The 26,951-nt window shown below is 41.4% G+C and overlaps 3 protein-coding genes across 7 annotated transcripts in view; 2 read left to right on the top strand and 1 right to left on the bottom strand.

Annotated features, from left to right (window-relative positions):
- The window catches only part of CDKL1 (cyclin dependent kinase like 1), a 66,702-nt gene extending 57,499 nt beyond the window's left edge, over window positions 1-9,203 (top strand). The window contains exons 7-9 of one of the 2 annotated variants that reach the window (XM_025392558.1): window positions 4,025-4,081; window positions 6,183-6,350; window positions 8,425-9,203. In XM_025392558.1, the coding sequence (XP_025248343.1) occupies window positions 4,025-4,081; window positions 6,183-6,350; window positions 8,425-8,532 (333 nt within the window). In that variant the 3' untranslated portion in view covers window positions 8,533-9,203. Of the gene's footprint in view, window positions 1-4,024; window positions 4,082-5,925; window positions 6,676-8,424 lie in introns of those variants that run through there. The other variant, XM_025392560.1, reaches the window with a different exon arrangement.
- A 3,198-nt stretch (window positions 9,204-12,401) lies between these two features.
- ATP5S (ATP synthase, H+ transporting, mitochondrial Fo complex subunit s (factor B)) lies at window positions 12,402-26,292 on the bottom strand. 4 transcript variants are annotated; one of them, XM_025392563.1, is made up of 6 exons: window positions 25,558-26,292; window positions 23,991-24,026; window positions 17,090-17,201; window positions 15,634-15,842; window positions 14,224-14,395; window positions 12,910-13,038 (listed from the first exon to the last, which is right to left on the bottom strand). In XM_025392563.1, the coding sequence occupies exons 3-6, from the start codon at window positions 17,194-17,196 to the stop codon at window positions 12,924-12,926; spliced, it is 603 nt and encodes a 200-aa protein (XP_025248348.1). In that variant the 5' UTR covers window positions 17,197-17,201; window positions 23,991-24,026; window positions 25,558-26,292; the 3' UTR covers window positions 12,910-12,923. The 4 variants fall into 4 exon arrangements, with proteins under 4 accessions (XP_025248349.1, XP_025248348.1, XP_025248346.1 ...); XM_025392561.1 differs by lacking the exon at window positions 23,991-24,026 and having other exon boundaries at window positions 12,922-13,038; XM_025392562.1 differs by lacking the exons at window positions 23,991-24,026; window positions 25,558-26,292 and adding an exon at window positions 17,316-17,371 and having other exon boundaries at window positions 12,922-13,038.
- The window catches only part of L2HGDH (L-2-hydroxyglutarate dehydrogenase), a 69,072-nt gene continuing 68,350 nt past the window's right edge, over window positions 26,230-26,951 (top strand). Inside the window, exon 1 of the mRNA XM_025392557.1 lies at window positions 26,230-26,584. Within this exon, the coding sequence (XP_025248342.1) occupies window positions 26,445-26,584 (140 nt within the window). The 5' untranslated portion in view covers window positions 26,230-26,444. The remainder of the gene's footprint in view (window positions 26,585-26,951) is intronic.

Below are 26,951 nucleotides of genomic sequence, written 5' to 3'. Positions count from 1 at the left end.
TAGGTAGCTCAGAGCCAACCAACTTTTAGACCTAGACCTATCCAGGTAAGATTAACTAGTTTTTCCCCAGCATTGTCCAAATTCCCTACTCTACTATGCCTATGGTCTCCAGACCATGGGAAAAATCATAATGAACTTACTTGGGTTGGGCACAATGGTTCAGGCCTGTAATCCTGGCACTTTGTGGAGGCCGAGATGGGCAGATCACCTGAGGTCAGGAGTTCCAGACCAGCCTGGCCAACATGGTGAAACCCTGTCTCTACTAAAATTACAAAAATTAGCCGGGCATGGTGGTACATGCCTGTAATCCCAGCTACTCAGGAGGCTGAGGCAGAACTGCTTGAGCCCAGGAGATGGAGGTTGCAGTGAGCCGATACCACACCACTGTACTCCATCCTGGGCGACACAGCAAGACTCTGTCCAAAAAAAAAAAAAAAAAAAAACCAACAACTTCCTTAGCCAGTCTTACTCTGGTGCTTGCCCTCTATGGCCAACCCAAATGGGGGAAGTCCTTTTTTTAAGAACAGAAAAATTTGAAATGTGTATATCCCTAATCCACTTCCAAAAATTTATTCCTGTGAAACCATTATCCAAGAGCATACAGATGTGGCATTATTTAATAGAAATTATTTCCTTCGGTATGCTATCAGTAGGGGATTAAGTATAGTACATCCTTACAATAGAAATACCTCATCAGGCCAGGTGTGCTCATGCCTGTAATCCCAGAATTTTGGGAGCCTGAGGCAGGTGGATCAGGGGCTCAAGACCAGCATGGGCAACACAGCAAAACTGTCTCTACTAAAAATACAAAAAGTTGGCCCAGCATGCTGGCATGCACCTGTAGTCTCAGTTACTCAGGAGGCTGAGGTGAGAGGATCACCTGAGCTCAGGAAGTTGAGGCTGCAGTGACCTGAGATTGCTCCACTCTAGCCTGGGTGACAGGAGTAAGACCCTGTCTTCAAAAAAAAAAAAAAAAAGAAAAAAGAAAAAAGAAAAAAAAAATACCATATAGAGTCAGGTGCGGTGTCCCACACCTATAGTTCTAGCAACCCAGGAGACAACTGAGGTGAAAGATGCTTGAGTGCAGGAGGTCAAGACCAGCCTGGACAACATAGCAAGACCCTGTCTCTACAAAATATTTTTAAAACTAACTGGGGTTGGTGGCACATGCCTATAGCTCCAGCTACTTGGCAGGCTGAGGCAGGAGAATCACTTGAGCCCAGAAGTTTGAGGTTACCGTAAACTATGATCATGCCACTGCATTCCAACCTGGGTGACAGAGCAAAACTCTGTTGTAAAAGTAAGTAATATCATGCAGTGAAAAAAAAAAAAAAAAAAAAAGACGGTTAGAAAACAGTGTAGGCTGGGCATGGTGGCTCATGCCTGTAATCCCAGCACTTTGGGAGGCCAAGACAGGTGGATCGCTTGAGCCCAGGAGTTCAAGACCAGCCTGGGCAACATGATGAAACCCCGTGTCTACTAAAAATACAAAAATTAGCCAGGCACGGTGGCACACATCTGTAGTCCCAGCTACTTGGGAGGCTGAGGTGGGAAGATGGCTTGACCTTGGGAGGTGGAGGTTGCAGTGAGCCGAGATCATGTCACTGTACTCCAGCCTGGGCAACAGGGCCAGATTCTGTCTCAAAACAAAAACAAAAACAAAACAAACAAAAAAAACAGTATGTGTAATTTGACCAAGTTTTAATAAATATGTAATAGGTACACAATGCATATATATATATATATTTATTTACATATATAAATACACAATAATATGACATCATCTGGGAAATCACAAGCTCTTTTTTGACATTTGTGAAATAAATGGCTGCAAGGATATATATCAAAATACTAACAGCAGGTATCTCTTTTGGGTGGGATTTTGGGGTAACTTTATGATTTTTTATATTTTTGAATGTCTTCTAACGAGTCTGTATTGCAATCAAAAACATTTCAGAGCATAATTAAGGTTTGTGAAATCTTGAGTTTCTACTGTCTGAGGAAGGTATCTTAAAAATGAAACTAACTCTCCAGTTGCTCACTAAACCCTTCAGTTTCCAGATGTAAATTCTGTCTCTACCACTTGTGTTTTATTTGTTCCCTAACCTCTTGGCTTGTCCCACAGTGCAGGTTTCTGCATCTCCATTGCCTCTTCCTCCGGCAGCACTAGCATTCAAAGTGGGTCTTGCTGGGACGGAGGGGCAGGAATGACACCTGACATATGGGAGGTGACCCATCTGGCTTCCTTGTGGTCTGGACATTCCCAGTTCTGTACTAAATATCCTTAGTGATTTCCTGTTCTCTTGTCTGTTGGTGAAGCCTCGGAAGTAACCCAGGTTTCATAAATGTAGAAAGCTTCCCATGGTTTCCCAGAGATTGTCCTGCAGATTTCCTGTTGACAGAAACACAGGAAGAAGCAGTGCGGGGGCTGCACTGGTTGAACATCTGTGCCCCAGTCCCTCTGCCTGTCAGTAACCCTGACAGAGGGAGGCCTGCCTGCTTCTGGGGCTGGGAAACTAGCTCAGCCGGCAGGATGGGCTCCAGGGTATCACAGGCAACCAGTCAGCCTCATCCAGACATTGTTGCTGGGACAGCAGAGCTCGATGATATAGCAATGGCACGTCAATCCCCAGTGATGCTCAGATTCAACCGACAGAAAGAACAAGAGAATTTAAGCTATGGGGCATGAGTGGGAGTATGGGGGTGCAACAGGGAATACTGTCAAGGGCTAATACAAATCTACTTTAGATTTTTTTTTTTTCTCCTGTTGAACATAGGGAACTCTAAAACAGAGGCTCTTCTCTCCTACTCTTATCAATGTGTACAATCCAAAATTGGTTATTGGGAGCTGGTTCCTTGTCCAAAATAATACTGTACTGTGAAGGCTGGCCACGGCACCAGGACTGTGTTTGATTAGATGAGCCTGGCCAGTCACTCCAGCCGGCAGCTCACACACTGTCACTTTTATACACACAATGCACTGCAGTCATTTATTTTGCTCAGCTTGGCTGGCTCTTATTTTCTCAGCCTCTCTGCTCAATTAGCCTTTGTCAGCGGTACCTCTCTTTAACTGGCCTGTTTGTCTGCCTGACATTCGGCATTCCTCCCATTTATAGTGTTATTCCTGATTGTCTCCAGCACATGACTGGAGCAAAATAGCCTTACGTGGCCAAAAGGAGATTGATGAATGCCCCACAGGAGACTCTTTAAACAGTAGGCTGATAAGGGAAGCAGCAGGCTCTAGTGGGAGACGACAGTGTTTATACCAGAAAATCAAGAAGCATCTGTTCACCTGGGTAGGGGAAAAACATCTATTTTACAGCTCCCTTTATATAATTAGAGCTGCCTTTTTTTTTTTTTTTTTTTTTAAGGCAGGGTCTTGCTCTGTCGCCCATGCTGGAGTGCTGTGGCACATTTATGGCTTACTGCAGCCTCAATCTCCCAAACTCATGCCATCCTCCCACCTCAGCCTCTCAAGTAGCTGGGACTACAGGAGCACACTACCACCCCTGGCTAGTTTGTTGGTACATTTTTTTTTTTATAGAGACAGGGTTTCATGTTGCCCAGGCCGGTCTCAAATTCCTGGGCTCAAGCCATCAGACTTGGCCTCCCTGAGTGGATTATAGGCATGAGCCACTGTACCCAGCTGGCTGCCTTTTTATAAACGCCACTATAAATGCCAAAAATTATTCTCAGGAAAGGCAAGTTATATAAATTGAGGCCAAAAAAAAAAAAAAGAAAAAAGCTGCTCAGAAAGTTTTTTGTTTTTCATTAGTATTTTTATTTATAATTTGCTAAGTGAAGGGAGTGGTTAGGAAGCAAATTTGAAAAAGCATTTTGGAGATGGGGAGAGAAAGCTTGTGAAAAAGGCAAAGGGAGATTGTTTTAGGCAGGAGGTGGGGTGGGCAAAGGGTGGAGGAGGTGAGGAAGGTGCCAGGAAAATGTTTCTATCAAAAGATTTAATTTGAGGTAACCTTAATTTGAATACATGCTGTAAATTAAAAATCTCTTTTCTTTTCAACAGGAACCACTTGAATTGAAATTCCCAAACATCTCTTATCCTGCTCTGGGGCTCCTAAAGGTAAAATCGTGGCTTCCAACAGACCAGGAAGCACACAGCAGTTGTCATCAATTGGGGAATCTGAATTATTTATGTCAATCCATGCAATGAAAAGTGTTTCTTTTAGAATTCTCCTGGCTGTGCGGTGGCTCACACCTGTAATCCTAGCACTCTGGGAGGCTGAGGCAGGCGAATCATTTGAGGTCAGGAGTTCAAAACCAGCCTGGTCAACATGGTGAAACCCCGTCTCTACCAAAAATAAAAAAAATTAGTTGGGCATGGTGGCACTCGCCTGTAATGTCAGCTACTCGGGAGCTGAGGCAGGAGAATCGCTTGAGCCCGGGGAAGCAGAGGTTGCAGTGAGTCGAGACTGCACAACTGCACTCCAGCCTGGGCAACAGAGCAACACTCTGTCTCAAAAAAAAAAACAAAAAAAATTATCCTTGGAAAAGTATATTTTCAACTTTTAAAATGGATCACATTCTATTAAGTGAAAACATTTGCAAGTATTTTTCACTTTAAACCTAACATTATATTTGAAGTCTAAATTTACACAAAACAGAAATTTCAGAGGGGTGGTGATAGTTTTACAAAGGGAACCTTTTCTTCAGAAAATGCTTAGCTGTAGGATCCTTTTAAATAGCTAACTCCCTGGTACATTTGAAGTACATTTAAAAACTTGATATATATATATATATATATTTAGAAATATAGCTTTTATGTAAAATGAGTTATGGTATCAACTGTTTGCAAGTTACAGTCAATGTCCCACATGGTTTAAAAATTATTTATTTACTAATGTATTAAATAATGAGTTAATATAAATGATAACTGTTACCTGAAAGGGTCCCAATCCAGACCCCAAGAGAGGGTTCTTGGACCTCGCACAAGAAAGAATTCAGGGTGTGTCCACACAGCAAAGTGGAAGCAAATTTATTAACAAAGTAAAGGAATAAAAGAATGGCTACTCTATAGGCAGAGTGCTATGTCCTGCTCAACTGAGTATACTTAGTTATTTCTTGATTATATGCAAAACAAGAGGTGGATTATTCATGAGTTTTCCAGGAGAGGGGCAGGGATTTTCTGGAACTGAGGGTTCCTCCCCTTTTTAGACTATTTAGGGTAACTTCTGGGCATTGCTATGGTATTTGTAGACTGTCATGGTGCTGGTGAAAGTGTCTTTTAGCATGCTAACACATTATAATTAGTGTATAATGAGCAGTGAGGACAACCAGACATCACTTTCATCGCCATCTTGGTTTTGGCCGGCTTCTTTACTGCATCCTGTTTTATCATCAGGGTCATTGTGACCTGTATTTTGTGCCGACCTGCTATCTCATCCTGTAAGAATGCCAAACCTCCTGGGAATGCAGCCCAGTAGGTCTCAGCGTTATTTTACCCAGCCCCTATTCAAGATGGAGTTGCTCTGGTTTCAACACCTCTGACATAACCAACAAAAATTGAGTCAATTCTTTGGAGTATGTAGTTGTGAAATTTAATCTCTCCAAGAATGAGCTCCATGGCCTACTCAGTGGCAACAAAAATAGTTAACAATGATGTAATATAAAGGCATGTACATTATGCTTCTCCTTATATACATGCTCATATACACTTATAATGCATAAACTATTTCTGGAGGGATACACCAAAAAAAAAAAAAAAAAAGAGTAGCTGATTTTAGAAGGGTGAATGGAACACCTAGAGTGGTGGAGACTTTGCTGTATGAATTGTATTTGTTATCATGTGTAAATATCATTTTTAACATAAAAACACTAGTTTTTACAAAGTACATGCAGGGGACCAAACTAGCTAAATGGATTACCCCATTTGGCCACGGAGGTAAACTCTAAATCTTACTCTCCCAGGGCAGAGTATCAATTGCCTCAAGAACAGAAGAAGGTGGAGAAAATGATTTTTCATTACCACTTCTAGAAATTGTTTATTTAATATGTGAGTGCCCATTTAGGAATGACTGGAAGGAACTAAAATCATGACTGGTGTGTTTTTCTGGCTTTCCCCCCTTATTATTGCAACTGAAGAGTTTCATCTTTCAAAGAAGAAAAAAAATGACATTAATAAGTTCATACAATTTTAAAGAAGAAGGAATTTTCTGTTCTTTTAGGGCTGTCTCCACATGGACCCTACTGAGAGACTGACATGTGAACAGCTGTTGCATCACCCATATTTTGAAAACATCAGAGAAATAGAGGATGTGGCAAAAGAACATGACAAACCAAGAAAGACCCTAAGAAAGAGCCGAAAGCACCACTGCTTTACAGAAACATCCAAGGTTGTAATTTCAAATGATCTCCTACCTGCCACCCGGTACACAGTGGTATGACTCCACCTAGACTTGAGGATGGCAGTTGTGGCTTTCAGCTCCAGCATCCTCATTCCAGCACTAGGAGACAGGTCACAGGGTCTGTCAGCCAGGGCCCCAGGGATATCTGTCTCCTGAAGTCCCCTCTCCCTGAATCCTAAAGGTGCTCTTGTCCTGCTGTCACATAGGGACCAGGGTTTCCGGCCTGCATGAGCACAGGTCTCAACAAGATACATGAGTATGAGTCCAGCTGAACACACTTCTTGTGCTTTGGAAAATGAAATCAGATTTTCCCAGGCAGTTCTGTGTCATCATGTACACCTTCAGTATTAACTAACACTCCAGGTTTGTCCAAAAAAGGAGCGTTTTCCTCCCTGATCCTTTGTCATAGTTGGCTAAGGCAAATACAGTGATGAATGCTTTTGGTGATATCAGCTGAAAACATTTAACCAGAGACCAGCATCCAAACTGCACACTGGGAGTCTGTGAAGAATCCTGATTGGTATAAAATAGCCTTATATTAAGCATCTTGTGATAAGCCAAAAGCTGTAATAATTTAGAATGAACTGTAGTTGGAACCACAACTGATCCTGGGTAACCTTTGGATCTACCTAGGTACTCCTTAAGCTATACATTATCTTGCCTTTGTCTTTCCCTTTGCAGCTTCCACTGCCCAGCATGCTGAATGGTACCAGGGTGTTGTGTGTGAGGCTGGGAGGAGGGAAAAGGGTGAAGAGCCCATGAGGAACAAGTACAACATGAACTCCAGGACCCTAATGTAGATCACAGTTACAAAATTAATAATGTTTTAATTTTATTCTCCATCATGTATGATCCAGGTGGCAAAATAGGCCAGAAACAGACTCCTCCACCCCCACCCCCAAACTATTCCTTATCTCAGCATTACTTTGTATTCAAGAGCAAAAGGTTTTGATGGCAATATTTCTACTTGAAAAAATAGGGAAACTCCACTATTTATTGCTTTTTTTTTTTGAGACCGAGTCTCACTCTGTCGCCCAGGCTAGAGCGCAGTGGTGTGATCTTGGCTCACCGCAACCTCTGCCTCCCGGGTTCAAGCGTTTCTCCTGCCTCAGCCTCCCCAGTATCTGGGATTACAGGCACGCGCCAGTATGCCCAACTAATTTCTATATTTTTAGTAGAGACGGGGTTTTGCCATGTTGGCACGCTGGTCTCGACTCCTGACCTCAGGTGATCCATCCGCCTTGGCCTTCCAAAGTGCTGGGATTACAGGCATGAGCCACCACACCTGGCCTGGTGTACTGCTTTTAAATCCTGAAAGAATCAACTGATTTAAAAGTACTAAAAAGTCCTTTTCTGAGGAGAATGCCTGAAAAAATTTTTTCTAAAAAGTAAAAGTACTAAAAAGTTCCTTTTTAGGGATACCTAAGGACATATAGTGCAATACAAAAAATACAGGTGTGTTCTGACTTTCATTTGACATTGACAATAAATTCAAACATTTTCAGGAAGCAGTTTTGTCTTTTTTCTTTAGAGATGGGGGTCTTGTTATGTTGCTCAGGCTGGTCTCCTGGGCTCAAGGGATCCTCCCACCTCAGCCTCCCTCGTAGCTGGAACTACAAGTGTGCACTGTGCCATGCTTGATTTGCCTTTTTAACTAAGGAAAGAGAGTAAGTAGGCAAATTGCCTAGGTGCTCTGGTTATCAGTTTTCTCTGCCATAAGACAAGGCATTGGCTTAAATGATCCCTAAGATCTCAGCAAGCTCTCAACTCCTGTAAATCTGTTTTTTTCCCAATAATGTTAACATGTAGATTCTCCCCTTTTCATATTCTTTAAATCTTCTTTAATGTGCACGTTTTCCTTTTTAATATAAAATAAACATTTAAAAGGAAAAGCAAAGACCAAATTGAAACATTTAATCCTCTCTCAAGTCCTGGATTCTGTGCCAAAAAAGTGTTTCTATACTAAAAAGCTTAATTACCTCTTTTGTGATATATTCTAAATAATGAAAACAAAAAATGCATGGCACAGTTTTGAACCTAATTCTGTGTTTTGCATTTTCAGTTGCAGTACCTACCCCAGCTAACTGGCAGCAGCATCCTTCCAGCTTTGGACAATAAGAAGTACTACTGTAATACCAAGAAACTTAACTACCGTTTTCCAGACATTTAAAGGAGCTAGGAGACATGATTTTTAAAAAGGAATCAATAGATACTTTGAAGAAAATAAAACTTATACAGTTGATTGAAAACAATTACAATGTTGAAAACACACCAGGAGAAAACATAAGCAAGAAACTGGGAGGCCAATTGGCAAGATATGAAGGGAAATTCCAGATCCAGTCTTCTATGCTTGATGATGATGTCCAGAAAAGAAAGAAAAAACCTGTTTGGAGTTGCACTTGTATTTCAGTTCATGTAAGCAGCCGAGCTTATGGACTGAGTATGAACTGTCCCATACCTCTGGCAAAATTAGATGATACCAAAAAGATTTATGCTTCAGTTGTACCACATGCCACACAAGAAAAATGGACTACAAAATGCCCATATATATTTCCTTGGATCTGTTGCCTTGAGTCCTATCTCCTGCCTCTCAGATTGTTTCAGCATCATATTTAAGGAAAGTTCTACTTCTTGAAATCAAAATGTTTAAAATCCCATTTCCTGCTTGCTCTATTTCTTGATTTTTATATTTTAAAACATTTTGAGGGTAACAGGTTAGAAATATTTAAAAGCATATGAATTATCACAAAGACTTGGTAATTTATATATTTAATTATATGTTTATACATTTCATCCTTACTTTATCAGTAAAGGATGCACCTTAGTCACTTTTGCAGGCAAGATGAATTTACTGTAATCTGTCTACATTTATTCACCCAATTCCCCTTGCAAACCATGGCATGAAGCCTGGCAGCTGATTAAGGCAGTCAAAGGGTAGAGCAAGATCTACAGGCTTTGCAGGAACTGAACCTGTCAGCCTGAAAATAATTAGTACATCATTCTCTCTGGCACAGCCTTTGACCTGGTACATCTATAGGCAAACCTGTAAGTGATCTGGGTTTCAGAAGAAATTGCTTGTGAGCTTTTCCTTGAGCCATGAAAGACATTATGTTGTAAACTGATGTTTTCCCTGAAACATCTTTTTGCACTGTTTGTATGTTTATGTATGTGTATGTATATATATGTGTGTGTGTGTGTGTATATATATATATATATATGCTATTCTAACAACTAATGTATTACACTAAGTAGTCCAAAGTATTATTGAGGACTCATAGCCTTGCACAGTGAGACTTAAAATGATAACATATATATATGTCGATCCTCCCACCTCAGCCTCCCAAGTAGCTGGGACTACAGGCATGTGCCACTATACCTGGCTAATTTTTTTTTGCATTTTTTGGTAGAGGCAGGGTTTTGCCATGTTCCCCAGGCTGGTCTTGAACTCCTGGGCTCACATGATCTGAGCGCCTCGGCCTTCCAAAGTGCTGGCATTAGAGGCATGAGCCACTGCGCCTGGCCAAAATGACATAATTAGCTTTGATTTGGTCTACTGCTCTTAATCAAAAAGCTTTTTCATCCTTGTTCCCCCGACACAAGGGCAATATGAAGCCTGACGTCTGTTTCTTACAGCTCAACACCATTTCTGGTTGATGTGCTGCCACTATTCCTTCCTAGCACTTCTCAGCCATGGTCTTCAAAGTTGAATTTCACTCTATTTTCAAAACAATTCTTCTGTACTCTCATTTTCTTCCTGTTAATTTTCTTCACGATGACATCTGACCCCATTTACTGAAGTAATCCACTGAGGTCTGGTGTGTGTTCAATAATTTTGACTCTAGGCAGTTTAATGATATCCTAAGGCTTCCTAATGTATGTCATTTCTTGCCTAGACCTGATATGGGTTAAATGCTAGTCCCTGAATTATTCAATTCCTGTTAGACAGCCTTGATTCAAATGACAAGGAAGAACATCCAGCTTCCATGAATAGTTAAAATTTCTTTTTTCCTTAACCCAAGAAAATGCACTTGACGGAGGCAGATTACTATAACTGCCTAATAATTCAGCAAATAGTTTTACCAAAAACCATTCAGAATAGAAAAGTAGTTCTAGACTAAATCGTGGTGAATCAGTTGTCTCACCATACAGTAATGAAACAAACCTGAGAAAAAAGGCTTATTTTTCTCTAATGAGTTCCATTACATTTATGCTTATGTTCAATTTAACCATATTTATAATCCTTTTATTCAGCAAGAAATCTCCACTGTATCACATGACACTCTTCCACATCCTTTTATTTACTATTTTCTGATTTTTAAAATGACAGCGGCAATTACCATTTATACTATGTGCTATTTGTATAAGCTGGTTTTTAAACACAACGAAAATTCATTTTTCTACCTGAAAACTGTATCATAGAAAGTGTTTATTTGAAAATTATTTTCAAGTTTATATTCAACAGCTCAATAATGTTCAAACCAGGCTGGGCACGGTGGCTCACGCTTATAATCCCAGCACTTTGAGAGGCTGAGGCGGGTGGATCCTGAGGTTAGGAGTTCAAGACCAGTCTGGCCAAGATGGTGAAACTCTGTCTCTACTAAAAATACAAAAATTAGCTGGGCGTGGTGGCGGGTGCCTGTAATCCCAGCTACCTGGGAGGCTAAGGCAGATAATTGCTTGAACCTGGGAGGCAGAGGTTGCAGTGAGCCGAGATCACACCACTGCACTCCAGCCTGGGCAATAGAGTGAGAGTCTGTCTCAAAAAAAAAAAAAAAAAAGTTCAAATCAAACACACAGAAATCTATAAACAAACTGGCATATAACAGTAATAGAATCAGGGCCATTTCACACAGGTAACAATAAAGACCTGTTTTATCTATTTTTGACTTTTTTTTTTTTTTTTTTTGAGATAGGGTTTTAATCTGTTGCCCAGGCTGGAGTGCTGGAGTGCAGTGGTGCCAACATGGCTCACTGCAGCCTTCACTTCCCAGGCTCAAATGATCCTCCTACCTCAGACTCCTGAGTAGTTGAGACTACAGGAATGTGCCACTATACCCGGCTATTTATTTTTTAATTTTTTGGTAGAGACAGGGTTTTGCCACGTTGCCCAGGCTCGTCCTGAACTCCTGGACTCAAATGATCTGCCTGTCTTGGCCTTCAAAAGTGCTGGGATTACAGGCCAGCCTTTTTTTTTTTTTTTTTTTAAAAAGAGACAGGGTCTCTGTCTTTCACCCAGGCTACCACGCTGGTGTTCAGTGGCCATGATCATAGCTTACTGCAGCCTCAAACTCCTGAGCTCAAGCGATCCTACCACCTCAACCTCCCAAGTATCTGAGATTACAGGTGTACACCACCACGCCTGGCTAATTTTTAAAATTTTTTATAGAGATGGGGTCTCTCTGTGTTGCCCAAATTGGTCTCAAACTCCTGGTCTCAAGTGATCCTCCCACCTCAGCCTCCCAAAGCACTGGGATTACAGGCATGAGCCACGGCACCCAGCCTAAAGCAGTTTTAAGTTTTAAGAAAAACCTAAGCATAGCCTACTGGTTTTTATTATTGTTTCCTTTATTATATTGCAATCTGCAAAACTATTTGTATTTAGCCAAGTATCTGTCCAGTTTTAATAAAATAGTAGCCTAAGCTTACAAAATAGACAAATTAAGCAGCAACTGTTGATTCTGAGAAAGTCTGTATGCTATCAAGAACACAAGAATGCAGGATCATGGGAAATGCATGCAAATCCTGGGAAGCAATATGAAATGCATGCTTCAACAACCATTGACCACTATGCATAATTGACGCCATCAATGAATCTGTAATTTAGCTTCTAATTTTTTCATAATTGTGCATTTATGGTAGTATGCTTCACTAACTTTAAAGTTAAATTTAATGTAAATTACTAATAAAAACATCTGTTGTACAAATAACTTTAAAGGATTCTAAATAAATATCTACATCAAGAGATATCTATAGATTTACATATTAAATGAATATATTAGAATTAAAATATTACCTAGTTTGCATTTTTCTTTTTTTTTCTTTTTTTTTTTTTTTTTGAGACAGAGTCTCGTTCTGTCGCCCAGGATGGAGTGCAGTGGCGCAATTGCGGGTCACTGCAACCTCCACCTCCCAAGTCAAGTAATTATCCTGCCTCAGCCTCCACAGTAGCTGGGATTACAAGCGTGGACCACCACACCCAGCTAATTTTGTAGTTTTAGTAGAGACGGGGTTTCATCATGTTGGCCGTGGTTGGTCTTGAACTCCTGACCTCAGGTGATCTGCCCACTTTGGCCTCTCAAAGTGCTGGGATTATGGGCATGAGCCACCGCGCCCGGCTGCACTTTTCTTAAAATGAATTAATGTACATAAATTCTCACTTCCAACTTAGTAACATTAGTGAGTCACGTCTGAATATTCATTTTCTAAATATGATGCACTCTCCACTTCTAAAATGTCATGATATGGCATCCTTATAATTCTACTGATGACTATATAATATTAGTTGATGTTTAGAATCAACAGTTTCAAATGATCCTTTATACTGAAATAAGACATATTATTTTACTTCAATTGTAATTTTAGTTCCAGAGAGGGCAGTGCTGTCTCAAAGACTTGGATAAGATTTTCTTTTTCTCTTACTCCGGGAAGATCACTTAACAACAAATATTTGAGGTTTCTGCAAATAAAGAAAAAAGTCACTTCAATTTAGCCAAGAGCATTAAAAATAAACTCAATTTACTGCCTTAAAGAAAGAAAATTACATAGAAAATTAATCTATATCACCCTATGCTTTCAAAATGACTTTTAGAGCAGTAGCCTTAGAGATGAAATTCATGCCAGGAAGTAACACAGACCTTAGGTTATGTCAATATTTCTAGCTGAATCATTCTAAATAAAATATATATTTATAATGATGTAGATATCCTTTGCATGTGAAACATGAAATGTGAATCTCAACCCCAAAAGGGCAAAAACTGGGAAAATTCTTAAAGATACTCGAGTTTCTACTAAAAGATGAAGCTCTGAAGCCTCAAGTAATGTAAGAGATGGACAATCTACTACTTGTGGTCCTAATGTTTAAAATTTCTCAAACTTCCTGTGATACTGAGGTTACTGGTAGATCCATTTTATATTAAAGCAGAACTACACTAATTAGATTTATAATTTGAATGTTGGGATCTCTAACACAGAGATTCGATTAAACAAACTTCTATTCTTTTTTCATCACGCTGATAAGACTCAGAACCTTACAATTTTAGAGTTAAACATTCCTTGCTAGTATTATCTGTTTTTGCATTTGGAATTAGGTGAGTTGCTCCAGGCCATGGCATGGGTCTGGTTGGTGGCACAAGAGGATGTAGAAAAGCTTTCCTAACCAGTGAATGCGTGCTTTTGATGATTATTATAGTGTCAGGCAGTGTTCTAGGCTCTAAACACAGAAAGGTGAATACTTCAAGGTTTTTTCCCCTCAACCAACATAATTACAGGGTAAAATGCTAATAGGTATATACCAAATACCCTGAAAATATCAAAAACATAGGGGAAATTGCTTTAAAAAAAAAAAAGGAGAGAAAGCATAATCGTTGAAGCTTACTGAGGGCTTACTGTGACAGGCATCGTGCTAGGTGCTTAATGTAGATTTAATTTTTAAAAACCTATCCTATAAAAAATTCAATAAAACATTAATGTATTAAGATTGATCATTTTAGCTCTTTTAAAGTATTACAGATGGAAGTGAAGTCATTTTTTAAAATTATCTTTTTCAGAACTAAAAATAGACACCAGCCCTCACAGTCAGTTAAATTCTACCTATTCACCTTAACAGCATTATCAAGTCTCCACTTTGGCTTTGATCATCTACCTTAAATGACGCAAAGCAATGATGCCTTTGTCTGTGATATTCCCACAGGATATTATTTCCATTTCCAATATGCTTTTTTGTAAATTTTCAAGTTGACCAAGTCTCAGCAAACAGTCATCCTTGATATAATGACACTTGCACAGCCTTATTTTTTCAACATGCTGTAGGCCCACTGGGGAGAAAAAGTACAGATTAAGAATTTGCTTTACCACTAAGATAACAAACTGTCCTGGTTTGCCCAGAACTGACTTGGTTTTAGGACTGAAAGTCCTATGTCCTGGGAAACCTGTTAATCCCATGAAAACTGGAATGATTGCTCACCCTATTAGCCATATAAGGAATTCACTACAGAGCTTGTGCTGATGGACAGGGCCATTCTACAGTCAGATGCCCACACACTGGAGGAAAGAAATGCCCACATAGGGCCAGGCCCGGTGGCTCATACCTGTAATCCCAGCACTTTGGGAGTCTGAGGCGGGTGAATCACCTGAGGTCACGAATTCAAGACCAGCCTGGCCAACATGGCAAAACCCCGTTTCTACTAAAAATAGAAAAATCAGCCTGGCGTGGTAGTGCACACCTGTAGTCCCAGCTACTTGGGAGGCTGAGGCAGGAAAATCACCTGAACCCAGGAGGTAGAGGTTGCAGTGAGCCAAGATCGCGCCACTGCACTCTAGCCTTGGCGACTAGCCTTGGTGACAGAGTGAGACTCTGTCTCAAAAAAAAAAAAAAAAAAAGAGGCCAGGTGCAGTGGCTCACGCCTGTAGTCCCAGTACTTTGGGAGGCCAAGGCGGGCGGATCACGAGGTCAAGAGATGGAGACCATCCTGGCTAACATGGTGAACCCCCATTCTCTTCTAAAAATACAAAAACAAAATTAGCCGGGCATGGTGGCGGGCGCCTGTAGTCCCAGCTACTCAGGAGGCTGAGGTGGGAGAATGGCATGAACCTGGGAGGCGGAGCTTGCAGTAAGCCGAGATCGTGCCACTGCACTCTAGCCTGGCCGACAGAGCAAGACTCTATCTCAAAAAAAAAAAAAAAGAAAGAAAGAAAAAAAATGCCCACGTAAGCAGAAGCTGTGTGGATGTAATTATTCCTGCATTACTGAGGGCTTCTCAATGACAGAAGTTTGACAAAGATAGTTTGACAAACAAGGCCCTGAATTTTAAGTCAATAAACCAAAGACTAGAGACATATAGAAACAAGCTTAGTGAGAGGAGGAAGGAGAGGAAGGTGTCTGTAACCTCAATTTAATTTGAAAATAAATATCAAACCTAGGAAGAAATAAACTTGACTGTACTGAAATGGGCAAAAAGGACATACCTATGACTATAATTGTGAGTCAACTGCAACAAAATGGTCACTGTAAAATCATCTGCATTTCCTATTAGCAAAATGATAGGGTAGTTACCCATGTGATCAAATCCAATGCTCATGATACAAGAGTTGGTGGCGTCGATCGCCTGAATCTTGTATTTGTCCAGAGGGCCTGTTGGAAGGTGGTTGTAATCCATCTGCCACCTCTCCTGGCCATGGTAGCGCACCATGGCCCCACAGCGCAGCAACCACTCGGATGCTGCCCTGTCAGGGCCAACATCCCTGATGCGATCATAATCCACCCTGTTGGCAAGTGAAAAAAAACAGTTTGCTTTTACAATAATAACTAGCTTGTTAACTATATTAACTGACATAAATAATACAGAACGCAACAAATTTTAATTTCAAGTGACTGAGGAGGAAGATAAATGTATTAGTGAGATCCATGCAAAAACCAAAAACAAAAACAAAAAAAAACCTGTAGTCTATCTGCTTTTTTAGTTTAGTTTTTGTTTCCAAGTGAACACTGTCAATGCGTATTATTTTTATATGAATTTATCAGACACAACTTTTCATTGATTCACATATAGTAGAGTGCTTGATACCAGAGATATTTAGTAACTATTCTACGAATGACTATACTTGGTTAGAATTTGTATTAATAACAAAAGATTAAAGAGAAAATAATTCTGAATCTGTATTCAAATTAATCTCATTAAGTGATATTTATTAACTTCTACATATGCTTTTTTCACAAGCTAGGGATCATAATGCTGTATTAAGTAATCAGAAGGAGGTTAGTTTCATCAGCTTCAAAATGCTATTTTTTTCTCTTTTTTTTTTAGATGGACTCTCATACTCTTACCCAGGCTGGAGTGCAGTGGTGCACTCTCGGCTCACTGCAAGCTCCACCTCCCGGGTTCACGTCACTCTCCTGCCTCAGGCTCCCGAGTAGCTGGGACTACAGGTGCCCACCACCACACCCGGCTAACTTTTTGTATTTTTAGTGGATACAGGGTTTCACGGTGTTAGCCAGGATGGTCTCGATCTCCTGACCTCGTGATCCGCCTGCCTCGGCCTTCCAAAGTGCTGGGATTACAGGCGTGAGCCACCGTGCCTTGCTCAAAATGTTATTTCTAAGTGTGCCACCCACTAATTTTGTGAAAACCTGAGTTACTTTGATAGAATTCAAAAGGTTAACTACATTCCTTTAAAAAGCCATAAAAACAAAATATTTTAAAATTATAATGTTTTTCTGATTATAAAATAAATGTTTATTTTAGAAAACTTGAAATGTATCAAAAGGACAGATAAGTAAGAAAAATCACTGAAATCCTGCAACCCAAACAGCCACAGTTAATATTTCGTAATCCATTTTTCTGGTGTTTTTTCCATGTTTGTGTGGGTTTTGTTTGTAAACAAAATTAGGATCACACTGCACAAATTGTTAAAATAATATTTGAAATACGAGAAATAGCCAAACGAGCTACTGGGAACTTATTTTGCCATAACCATCTCCACATTTCTTCACTTTATTTAGAGTCACTTACTTATTAAACACTGCATTCAACCACCCCCAGAAGTATCTGGAATCACATGACCATGGGAGTTTCTTTATGCCACACAACTGCTGGGAAACTTTTCCAAAGAGCATCATTTGATCTAGACACACAAAATAGTACTTACATTAGATCATCATCAGAGTCCCATACATATAGCAACTTACTTCACAACCTCAGAGTCAATGCTCTTGTACTGATAAAGCTGATGACTCACTTGCCACTCAACAATTATTGTGCAAGTCACTCCTGTTTCTTGTTCTTGGGTTTTTTTTATTTGTTTGCTGCAAAAAAAATGAGGGGTTGGACTGGATGGTGTCTAAGGTTCCTTCCGGCTTGAACATTAAGTTCCACTGTTGAAACCTCAATTGGAGTCTGTCTGTAGTACTGCCATCTAGTGTCCATTCAGGCGCTGTAGCTATGAATTTGCTGAAGCTGGCTCTACTCCCCATCTATATTTCCAGTATCAAAATGACACACTAAAATCACCGAAAGAGCAACGTGTCGAGGTTGAGATGCTTGCATCCAGGAAAGAAGAGGAGATATGAAAATAGATCTACCTATGACAAGGCTGCAAGTGCTGTTACCAGAGCAGTGTAAACAAAAAAACTAAGGGCAGCTGGGAAAGACTGGGCAAATAACTTCACCTCTCTGACCTCTGGTTTTCTCATTTGTAAAATGAGATGATTTGCTTAGATAATTTCCAGCTGTCAAAATCTATAACCATAATTTGAGAACGTGATTCCTGGAGTAGGTTTCGATTTGATTTACCTTAATTCAAGTTTCCTTAGTAGTGTGCTAGGTGTGTGCAGGGGACTGGGTGCAGCAGGGAGTGGGGGGATGGGGAGACAAAGATAAATGAAACATGGTGTTTGCTTGAGCATCTGACAGTGTAATGCAGGATGGAGTGGGCTAAGACATGTTACCAAGTAGTTAAGAGTGACAGAACTTGATAAATGCCTGAAAATAGTTAAAATAAGGACAGAAAGGATTTCAACAAACAAAGGTGCCAGGAAAAATTATGCCAGATTAGCTGAAGCAGGAACATTTAAGGCATGTTATTTTCAGTTTCACTAGCACATGTGAGTCATGAGAAGAGGCAGGCAACTTGCAGTCAGGTCATGAAGGGTTTTGCATGCTCAGCCAGGGAATTTGGACCGTATTCTGTAGGCAGCGGAGAGTCACCAAGGTTTCTGAACAAAGCACTGGCCTTTGGGAGGCTGAGGCAGGCTGATCACGAGGCCAGGATATCGAGACCATCCTGGCTAACATGGTGAAACCCTGTGTCTACTAAAATCCCAAAAAAAAAAAAAAAAAATTAGCCGGGCACGGTGGCATGCACCTGTAGTCCCAGCTACTCGGAGGTTGAGGCAGGAGAATCGCTTGAACCCGGGAGGTGGAGGTTGTAGTGAGCTGAGACTGCACCACACCGCACTCCAGTTTGGGCAACAGAGCGAGACTCCGTCTCAAAAATAAATAAATAAATAAATAAATAAATAAATAAATAAATAGAACAAAGCATTGGCATTGTTACAGTTGTGCTTCAAGAAATTTACTCAGACAGCAGCATCAAGATGAAGGGTCAACAGAATGGGACAGCCAGCCAGCAAGGGCTTCAATCACATGAGGCCATAGGAAAGAGCCTAGTTGGGGAAGGATGGGAATGACATTACAGAGTTGGTTCTGTATGACTTAGTTAAGAGAGATGTAGGGGCATGGGCTGCAGGAGTTGAAAATGACACCAGGTTTTGGCCCTGAGTCACTAGTAGTAGGATGGTGATGCCATTAAAAGAAATCACATCAGGAGGACAGGGTTATAGGTTCAGATTTTTTTCTTCTAGTTTTTCATAATCTACATATTAAGTGTTAGCAGGATTTCTAAGTGCAGATGACGAAAAATCATTGGAATCAGAGGTCACAAAATGTTAGCGCTATAAGGAATTTAGATCACCTGGATGAAATCTCTCATTTAGAGGTGAGGAAACTGAAGCCCTGATGTTAAGTAACTTCCTGACACCCTAAATCCTTTCTTGAACAAGGTGGGGTATTAATAAATGCTGTGTTTAAAGGGACTTGCTCAATGTTTCATGACTAATTGGTGGTAGTGTTGAAACTTGAACCCAGTTCTCTACCAGCCCAGGGTCCTTTCCTCAATCATTACAAGGTTCTAGAATTCAAGAGAAAGAAGAGGGCTAGAAAGATGCCTGAGTGGGAAACACCTTAGAGCTGAGGAAGTGATTGAGGATGCTGAGGCTGTGGAACAGTGAGAGATGTGAACTGAAGACAGAACCAACTACCCTTTTCATCTCTTTTCCACCATAGCCGTCTTCATTACTGCAAACCTCTGCTCCACTACCTCTTATCATGTTCTCAACCCTTTCCAGCTTTTTGTTAAAGCTCTCTCTGTCTGTGCCCACCTCGAATAACTCTATTAGTTGTCAATCTTATTTACAAATAAGGGCTTTCCCAATTTCTACTCAGGCTGTTTTCTCTTAAGCCTCCCTCCCCCATCACCATCAATCTGTGGAAATCTCACTCAATTTCAAGACCTTACTCAAATGCCATGTCCATTCATTCATTCATTCATTCACTCAAAAAATGTTTACTGAATGTCTGCTATACTTAGTGCAAAGGCAACAACGGTAAGACAAAACAAACAAAAATAAGAACAAAGGAGAAAGAGACACACAGAAAGACAAGGTTCCTGACCTCATAGAATGTATAATTTAATACAGACAGATGACATAAAGAGATAAATAACACCCAACGTGGTTGGCTAGTAGAGGTGTGAACAAATGCCATGAGAACCTAGAGAAGGGAGTGAGAAGAAGGCTTCACACCAGAGGTGTCTTTTGAAATGGGTCTTGATGATTATGAGTTTTCAGTTAGTCTAAAAGCAGAAGCAGAATATGCAAAAAAAAAAAAAAAAAAACCAGTTAGAACGAAAACAGAGTATGCAAAGTAAAAGAAAGAGCAAGGATGGCATCTCATTCATTTCAATTTTTCTCAGCATAATGCAAAAGTTTAATAAATATTTGTTTATTAATAGTCTTAAATGGTTGACATGTTTCCATGGAGAAAGGTAAAACCAGTTAAACTGTTATTAAGCAGGTGAATTAGAGTGATCTTTGAAAACTGACTACTTTGCTTGATTCATTTTGACCCATCTTATAATTTAGCTTAAACGAAAGGCCAAATTTACTTCAGCTGTAATCTCTAAAAACACAAGATACTAGATTTAAAATGTTTTAAACATAAAAATTAAATTTATATTTGGCAATAGAGTTAACAAAAATTGGTAGGTTTTTACATTCTCAACTGCAACTTTGCTAATGATTTTGCAAATTATTCCTACTTGAGTCCAAGCAGTTGCCTTTGGGAACACTTTCTAAAGGGAAAGAGGAGACCTCTAGTGGTAAGTTAGTGAATCTAGCTCTAATAAATTAAAAGTACCCAGTTAAATGCAAATTAGAAAATAACCACTACTAAATTACTGCTGCCATAGATAATCCACCATGATTAAGTGGGTTTCGTACCAGGGATGCGCAAATGGCTTAACATACACAAGTCAATAAACGTTATACACCACATAAACACAATTAAAAACAAAAATCACATGATCATCTCAATAGATGCAGAAAAAGCATTTCACAAAATCCAGCATCCCTTTGTGATTAAAATCCTCAGCAAAATTGGCATACAAGGGTATGCCAAAGTAATAAAAGCCATATATGACAAACCCACAGCCAACATAATATGAACACGGAAAGTTTAAAGCACTCCCTTCAAGAACTGGAACAAGATAAAGATGCCGACTCTCACCACCCCCCTTTCTTTTTGTTTTTTTGAGATGGTGTTTCACGCTTGTTGCCCAGACTGGAGTGCAATGGCACGACCTCAGCTGACTGCAACCTCTGCCTCCTGGCTTCAAGTGATTGTCGTGCCTCAGCCTTCCAAGTAGCTGGGATTACAGACACCCACCACCACATCCGGCTAATTTTTTGTATTTTTAGTAGAGATGGGGTTTCACCATGTTGGCCAGGCTGGTCTTGAACTCCTGACCCGAGGTGATCCACTCCCCTTGGCCTCCCAAAGTGCTGGGATTACAGGTGTGAGCCACCACACCCAGCCTCATTCTCATCACTTCTATTCAACATAATACTGGAAGTCCTAGACAGAGCAATCAGACAAGAGAAGAAAGAAAAGGCATCCAAATCGGTAAAGAGGAAGTCAAACTGTTGCTGTCTGCTAATGATACCCAGAAAACCCTAAAGACTCCTCCAGAAAGCTCCTAGAACCAATAAATGAATTCAGCAAAGTTTCAGGATACAAAATTAATGTACAAAACTAGTACCTTTCCTATATACCAACAGTGACCAAGCTGAGAATCAAATCAAGAAACTCAACCCCTTTTATAATAGCTGCAAAAATAAATAAATAAATGCTTAGGAATATGCCTAACCAAGGAGGTGAAAGACCTCTAAAAGGAAAACTACAAAACACTGCTGAAAGAAATCACAGACGACACAAAGAAATGGAAACACATCCCATGCTCATGGATGGGTAGAGTTAATATTGTGAAAATGATCATACTGCCAAAAGCAATCTACAAATTGCTTCGAGTTCACTGCAGATTCTGGACATTGGTCTTCCCATCAATACAATCCCCATAAAAATACCATCATTCTTCAGAGAACTAGAAAAAAAAATCCTAAAATTCATATGGAACCAAAAAACAGCCCACATAGCCAAAGCAAGACTAAGCAAAAAGATAAATCTGGAGGCATGACATTACCTGATTTCAAACTATACCATAAGGCCGTAGTCACCAAAACAGCATGGTACTGGTATAAAAATAGGCACATACACCAATGGAACAGAATAGAGAACCCAGAAAGAAAACCAAATACTTATAGCCAACTTACCTTCAACCAAACAAACAAAAACATAAAGTGGGGAAAGGACACCCTATTCAACACATGGTACTGGGATAATTGGCAAGCCACATGTAGGAGAATGAAACTGGATCCTTATCTCTCACCTTATACAAAAATCAACTCAAGATGAATCAAGGACTTAAATCTAAGACATGAAACTATAAAAGTTCTAGAAGATAACATCAGAAAAACCCTTCTTGACATTGGCTTAGGCAAGGGTTTCATGACCAAGAACCCAAAAGCAAATGCAATAAAAACAAAGATAAGTAGTTGGGACTTAATTAAACTAAAGAGCTTTTGCATGGCAAAAGGAACAGTCAGCAGAGTAAACAGACAACTCACAGAGTGGGAGAAAATCTTCACAATCTATACATCTGACAGAAGACTAACATCTAGAATCTACAATGAACTCAAACAAATTAGCAAGAAAAAACCAAACAATCCCATCAAAAAGTGGGCTAAGGACATGAAGACAGGTCTCAAAAGAAGATATATGAATGGCCAACAAACATATGAAAAAATGCTCAACATCACTAATGATCAGGAAAATGCAAATCAAAACCACAATGTGATATCACCTTACTCCTATAAGAATGGCCATAATCAAAAAATTTAAAGAAATAGATGTTAGCGTACATATGGTGAAAAGGGAACACTTCTACACTGCTGATGGGAACGTAAACTAGTACAACCACTATGGACAACATTGCGGAGATTCCTTAAATAACTAAAATTAGAACTACCATTTGATCCAGCAATTCCACTACTAGGTGGCTATCCAGAGGAAAGGAAGTCATTATATAAAAAAAGATACTTGCACACACATTTATAGCAGCACAATCTGCAATTGCAAAAATGTGGAACCAACCCAAATGCCCATCAATCAATGAGCGGATAAAGAAGCTGTGGTATATATATATATGATGGAATACTACTTAGCCATAAAAAGGAATGAATTAATGGCATTCACAGCAACCTGAATAGGATTATTCTTTTTTTTTTTTTTGTGAGACATAGTCTTGCGCTCTATCACGAGGCTGAAGTGCAGTGGCGCAATCTCAGCTCACTGCAACCTCCGCCTCCCGGGTTCAAGTGATTCCCCTGCCTCAGCCTCCCAAGTAGCTGGGATTACAGGCACATGCCACCACGCCTGGTTAATTTTTTGTATTTTAGTAGAGATGGGGTTTCACCATGTTGACCAAGATGGTCTCAATCTCCTGACCTCGTGATCCGCCTGCCTTGGCTGCCCAAAGTGCTGGGATTATGGGCGTGAGCCACCGCGCCTGGCCTGGAGTTTACTATTCTAAGTGAAGTAACCCAGGAATGGAAAACCAAACATCGTATGTTCTCACTCAAAAGTGGGAGCTAAGCTGTGAGGACGCAAAGGAATAAGAATGACATAATAGGCCGGGTGCCGTGGCTAATACAGTGAAACTCTGTCTCTACTAAAAATACAAAAAATTAGCTGGGCGTGATGGCGGGTGCCTGTAGTCCCAGCTACTCAGGAGGCTGAGGCAGGAGAATGGCGTGAACCTGGGAGGCAGAGCTTAAAGTGAGCAGAGATCGAGCCACTGCACTCCAGCCTGAGTGACACAGCAAGACTCTGACTCAAAAAAATAAATAAGCAAATAAAAAAGAATGACACAATAAGCTGGATGTGTTGGCTCACACCTGTAATCCCAACACTTTGGGAGGCTGAGGCGGGTGGATCACTAGAGGTCAGGAGTTCAAGACCAGCCTGGCCAACATGGTGAAACCGCATCTCTGCTAAAAATATAAAAGTTTGCGGGGCGTGGTGGCATGTGCCTATAGTCCCAGCTACTCAGGAGGCTGAGGCAGAATTGCTTGAGACCAGGAGGCAGAGGCCACAGTGAATTGAGATTGTGCCACTGCACTCCAGCCTGGGCAACAGAGCATGACCCTGACTCAAAAAATAAAAATAAACATGCACTTACCATATGACCCAGCAATTGCACTCTTGCGCACTTATCCTAGAGAAACAAAAACAGGTTCACACAAAAGTCTGTACACTTGTGTTCATAGCTGCTTGATTCACAGCTAAACACTAGAAACAACTCAAATGTCCTTCAATGTGTGAACAGTTGAATATACCTGTATTAGTCCATTTTCATACTGCTGATAAAGACATACCCAAGACTGAGAAGAAAAAGAGGTTTAATGGACTTACAGTTCCACATGGCTGGGGAGGCCTCACAATCATGGTGGAAGGCAAGGAGGAGCAAGTCACATTTTACATGGATGGCAGCAGGCAAAGAAAGAACTTGTGCAGGGAAACTTTTTAAAATTATCAGGTCTTGTGAGGCTCATTCACTATCTGGAGAACAGCATAGGAAGAACCCACCTCCATAATTCAATCACCTCCCACCCGGTTCCTCCCACAACACATGGGAATTGTGAGTTACAATTCAAGAAGACAAGATGAGATTTGGGTGGGGACACAGCCAAACCATATTAATACTGTAGTACATCTACATTATGGAATGCCACTCAGTAATAAAAAGGAACTACTGATACAAGTAACAGTTTGGATGTATCTCAAGGGATTATGCTGAAAGAGTCAATCTCCAAAAGTTACATACTGTATAATTACAATAATTACATTTATGTAACGTTCTTGATATAACAAAATTTTGGAAACAGAGTAGATTGGGTGGGGCTGCAAAGGGAAGTTGTGGTTATAAAAGGGCAACTGGAGGGACCCTTGTGATGATAGACCTGGGCTGTACCTTGACTGTAGTGGTGGATACAAGAATCCACACACCTGATAACAATATATAACTAAATATACACAGAGAACACTAATACAAAATGAGGAATCTGAATGAGATCAATGGATTGTGTGAATTTCAATTACCTGGCTGTGATATTGTACTAGTTTTGCAAGATGCTACCACTAGGAAGACTGGGTACAGGGTACACAGAATCTCTATTCTTACAGTTGCATGGGAATCCACAATTACCTCACAAAGTTGAATAACCATCTCTTTTTTTCATCTGTGATGGAACAAGCAGGCAATATTCTACATTGTTTTAACAAATAAAGCAAACTATGTACCACTGTTCTGGTAGTAAAACCCTTTAACCATAATAAATGCCATCACGTAGCAAATGCTTCGCTGGGCTAAACACCTTATCTCGTGTAATCTGCTCAACGGCCCTAAGATTAGGGAGACACTGCTATCATTCCTAGTTCACAGAGGAGGGTCGGACGCAAAGAGGTGAAGTGATTTCCTGGAGCCACCTGACCAAAGACTGGAACCAAGATTCTAAGAGGCACACGAAGTCCTTCTGGTAATAAATTTGTGTCATTCTATTTGTTATGTTCAGCTGTGCTAACCCTAAAAATTAAAAACTGCCATCAAGCATACAGAATGGGCGTTAGTAACACCCGTGTTAGCACGGTGATAGTGAATCATATAATTTTAAGGAGTTAGAAGGTCCTTTAGACATTACGCAGCCCACTGCCCTCATTTTTACAGAATGGGAATCAGGTGAAGTGACCTGTACAAGTGAGTCGCTGCTCAGAGCCCGCACAGCACATTTAAAACTGTATTTCGGTTCAGTACTCGAGAAAAGGGCACAGACTGATAAATGGTGGCAAAGACCGAGCTGTCTGGTTTATCCGGTACCCAATGCCGGGTCCAGTACAGAGCAGGCGCTCGATATTTTCAAGACGAATCAATGACTGAATGAATAGCACCGCCAGGAGCCCCATAAAAGAAGTCCAGAAGACTACGGGCTGTCAGTCTTCGCTGTGACAAAGAGCCTCCGTGAGGACCGAAGACTAGGGACGGACAGGGAGCGCCCTTCCAGTGGACGCTCGACTCGGCTGGGGCCGGGACGGAGACGGTGGGTGCCCGGGCCCTCTCCTTCCCGCGGGCCGCGTGCAGGGCCGAGCGGGGGCGGGGGCGGGGCGAGGCGGGGGCGGGGCCGAAGCCCAGCCGGGAGAAAGCAGCCGCTGGGCCCACCCAAACAAGCATTTTCACCGTAATCCCGCCCTCAAAGTTTCTCCCGCGGCCCCATATCCGCATAGCGGTGAAGGTCGAAGATGCGCGACCTAAAGGGCCAGGTTTTCGGTCAGCCCAGCGTTGGCGAAGGGCGAGGGCGGAACACAACGACCAGCCTAGTACCGCCCGGTTAGGGGCCTAGCTCCTCTACTCACAGAGTTGGAAGGAGTGAGGGAGCCCGCGTCCGCGCGTCTGCGGCGCACTGGCCTGCCCTTCGCCCTCCGCCGCGCGCGCCCATTGGCCACCGCAGCCTCTCCCACATGGGGCGAAGGCGCGCACTTCATTGGCCCCCGCCTGAGGGGCGGGGCTAGAGGACGCCGGTCTCCGGCCGCGGAGGGTCAAGTGGCGGCTTCTGAACGCTGAGGCAGGGGAGCGTAGGGGATGGTGCCGGCGCTGCGTTATTTGGTTGGTGCCTGCGGACGGGCCCGCGGGGGTTTCGCCGGGGGCTTCCTTGGGGCGTGCGGGTCGGCGTCTGGGAGGCCCCGACCGCTGTGTGGAGGTGGCCGCAGCGCCAGCACCAGGTGAGTGACCGCTGGTCCTCCCCGCCGCCTGCACTGCTGCCTCTCGCAGAGGCACCTGGTGGTGGACCTGTGCCCCTGTTCCTATTTCCCTGTCCCGGGGTGAGAGCAGGTTGGGGTCTTGTGGCGCTCCAACCTCGGATCCCAGGAGCTACCAACCTGCAGGTTCATTCGTTGTATTTACGGGCTGGAGGAAAGGCAGTGTATAGAGTAGAGGTCAAGAGTAGCTCTGGCTTTGAGCAACCCGTTCACTTGCTGTTGAACTCTGGGCTACTTAACCTCCTTAAGAGCTCAGTTGTGAATGGGACCTTAGCCTCTCCTGTAGGTGGTCGTTTGAAGGATAAAAGGACCTAGCACACAGTGTAAGCAA

Source organism: Theropithecus gelada, chromosome 7b (genome assembly GCF_003255815.1).
Source record: "Theropithecus gelada isolate Dixy chromosome 7b, Tgel_1.0, whole genome shotgun sequence".
NCBI classification, from domain to species: domain Eukaryota; kingdom Metazoa; phylum Chordata; class Mammalia; order Primates; family Cercopithecidae; genus Theropithecus; species Theropithecus gelada.
The sequence above is the reverse complement of the archived record's forward strand: the minus strand, read 5'-3'. Positions and strand labels throughout refer to the sequence as shown.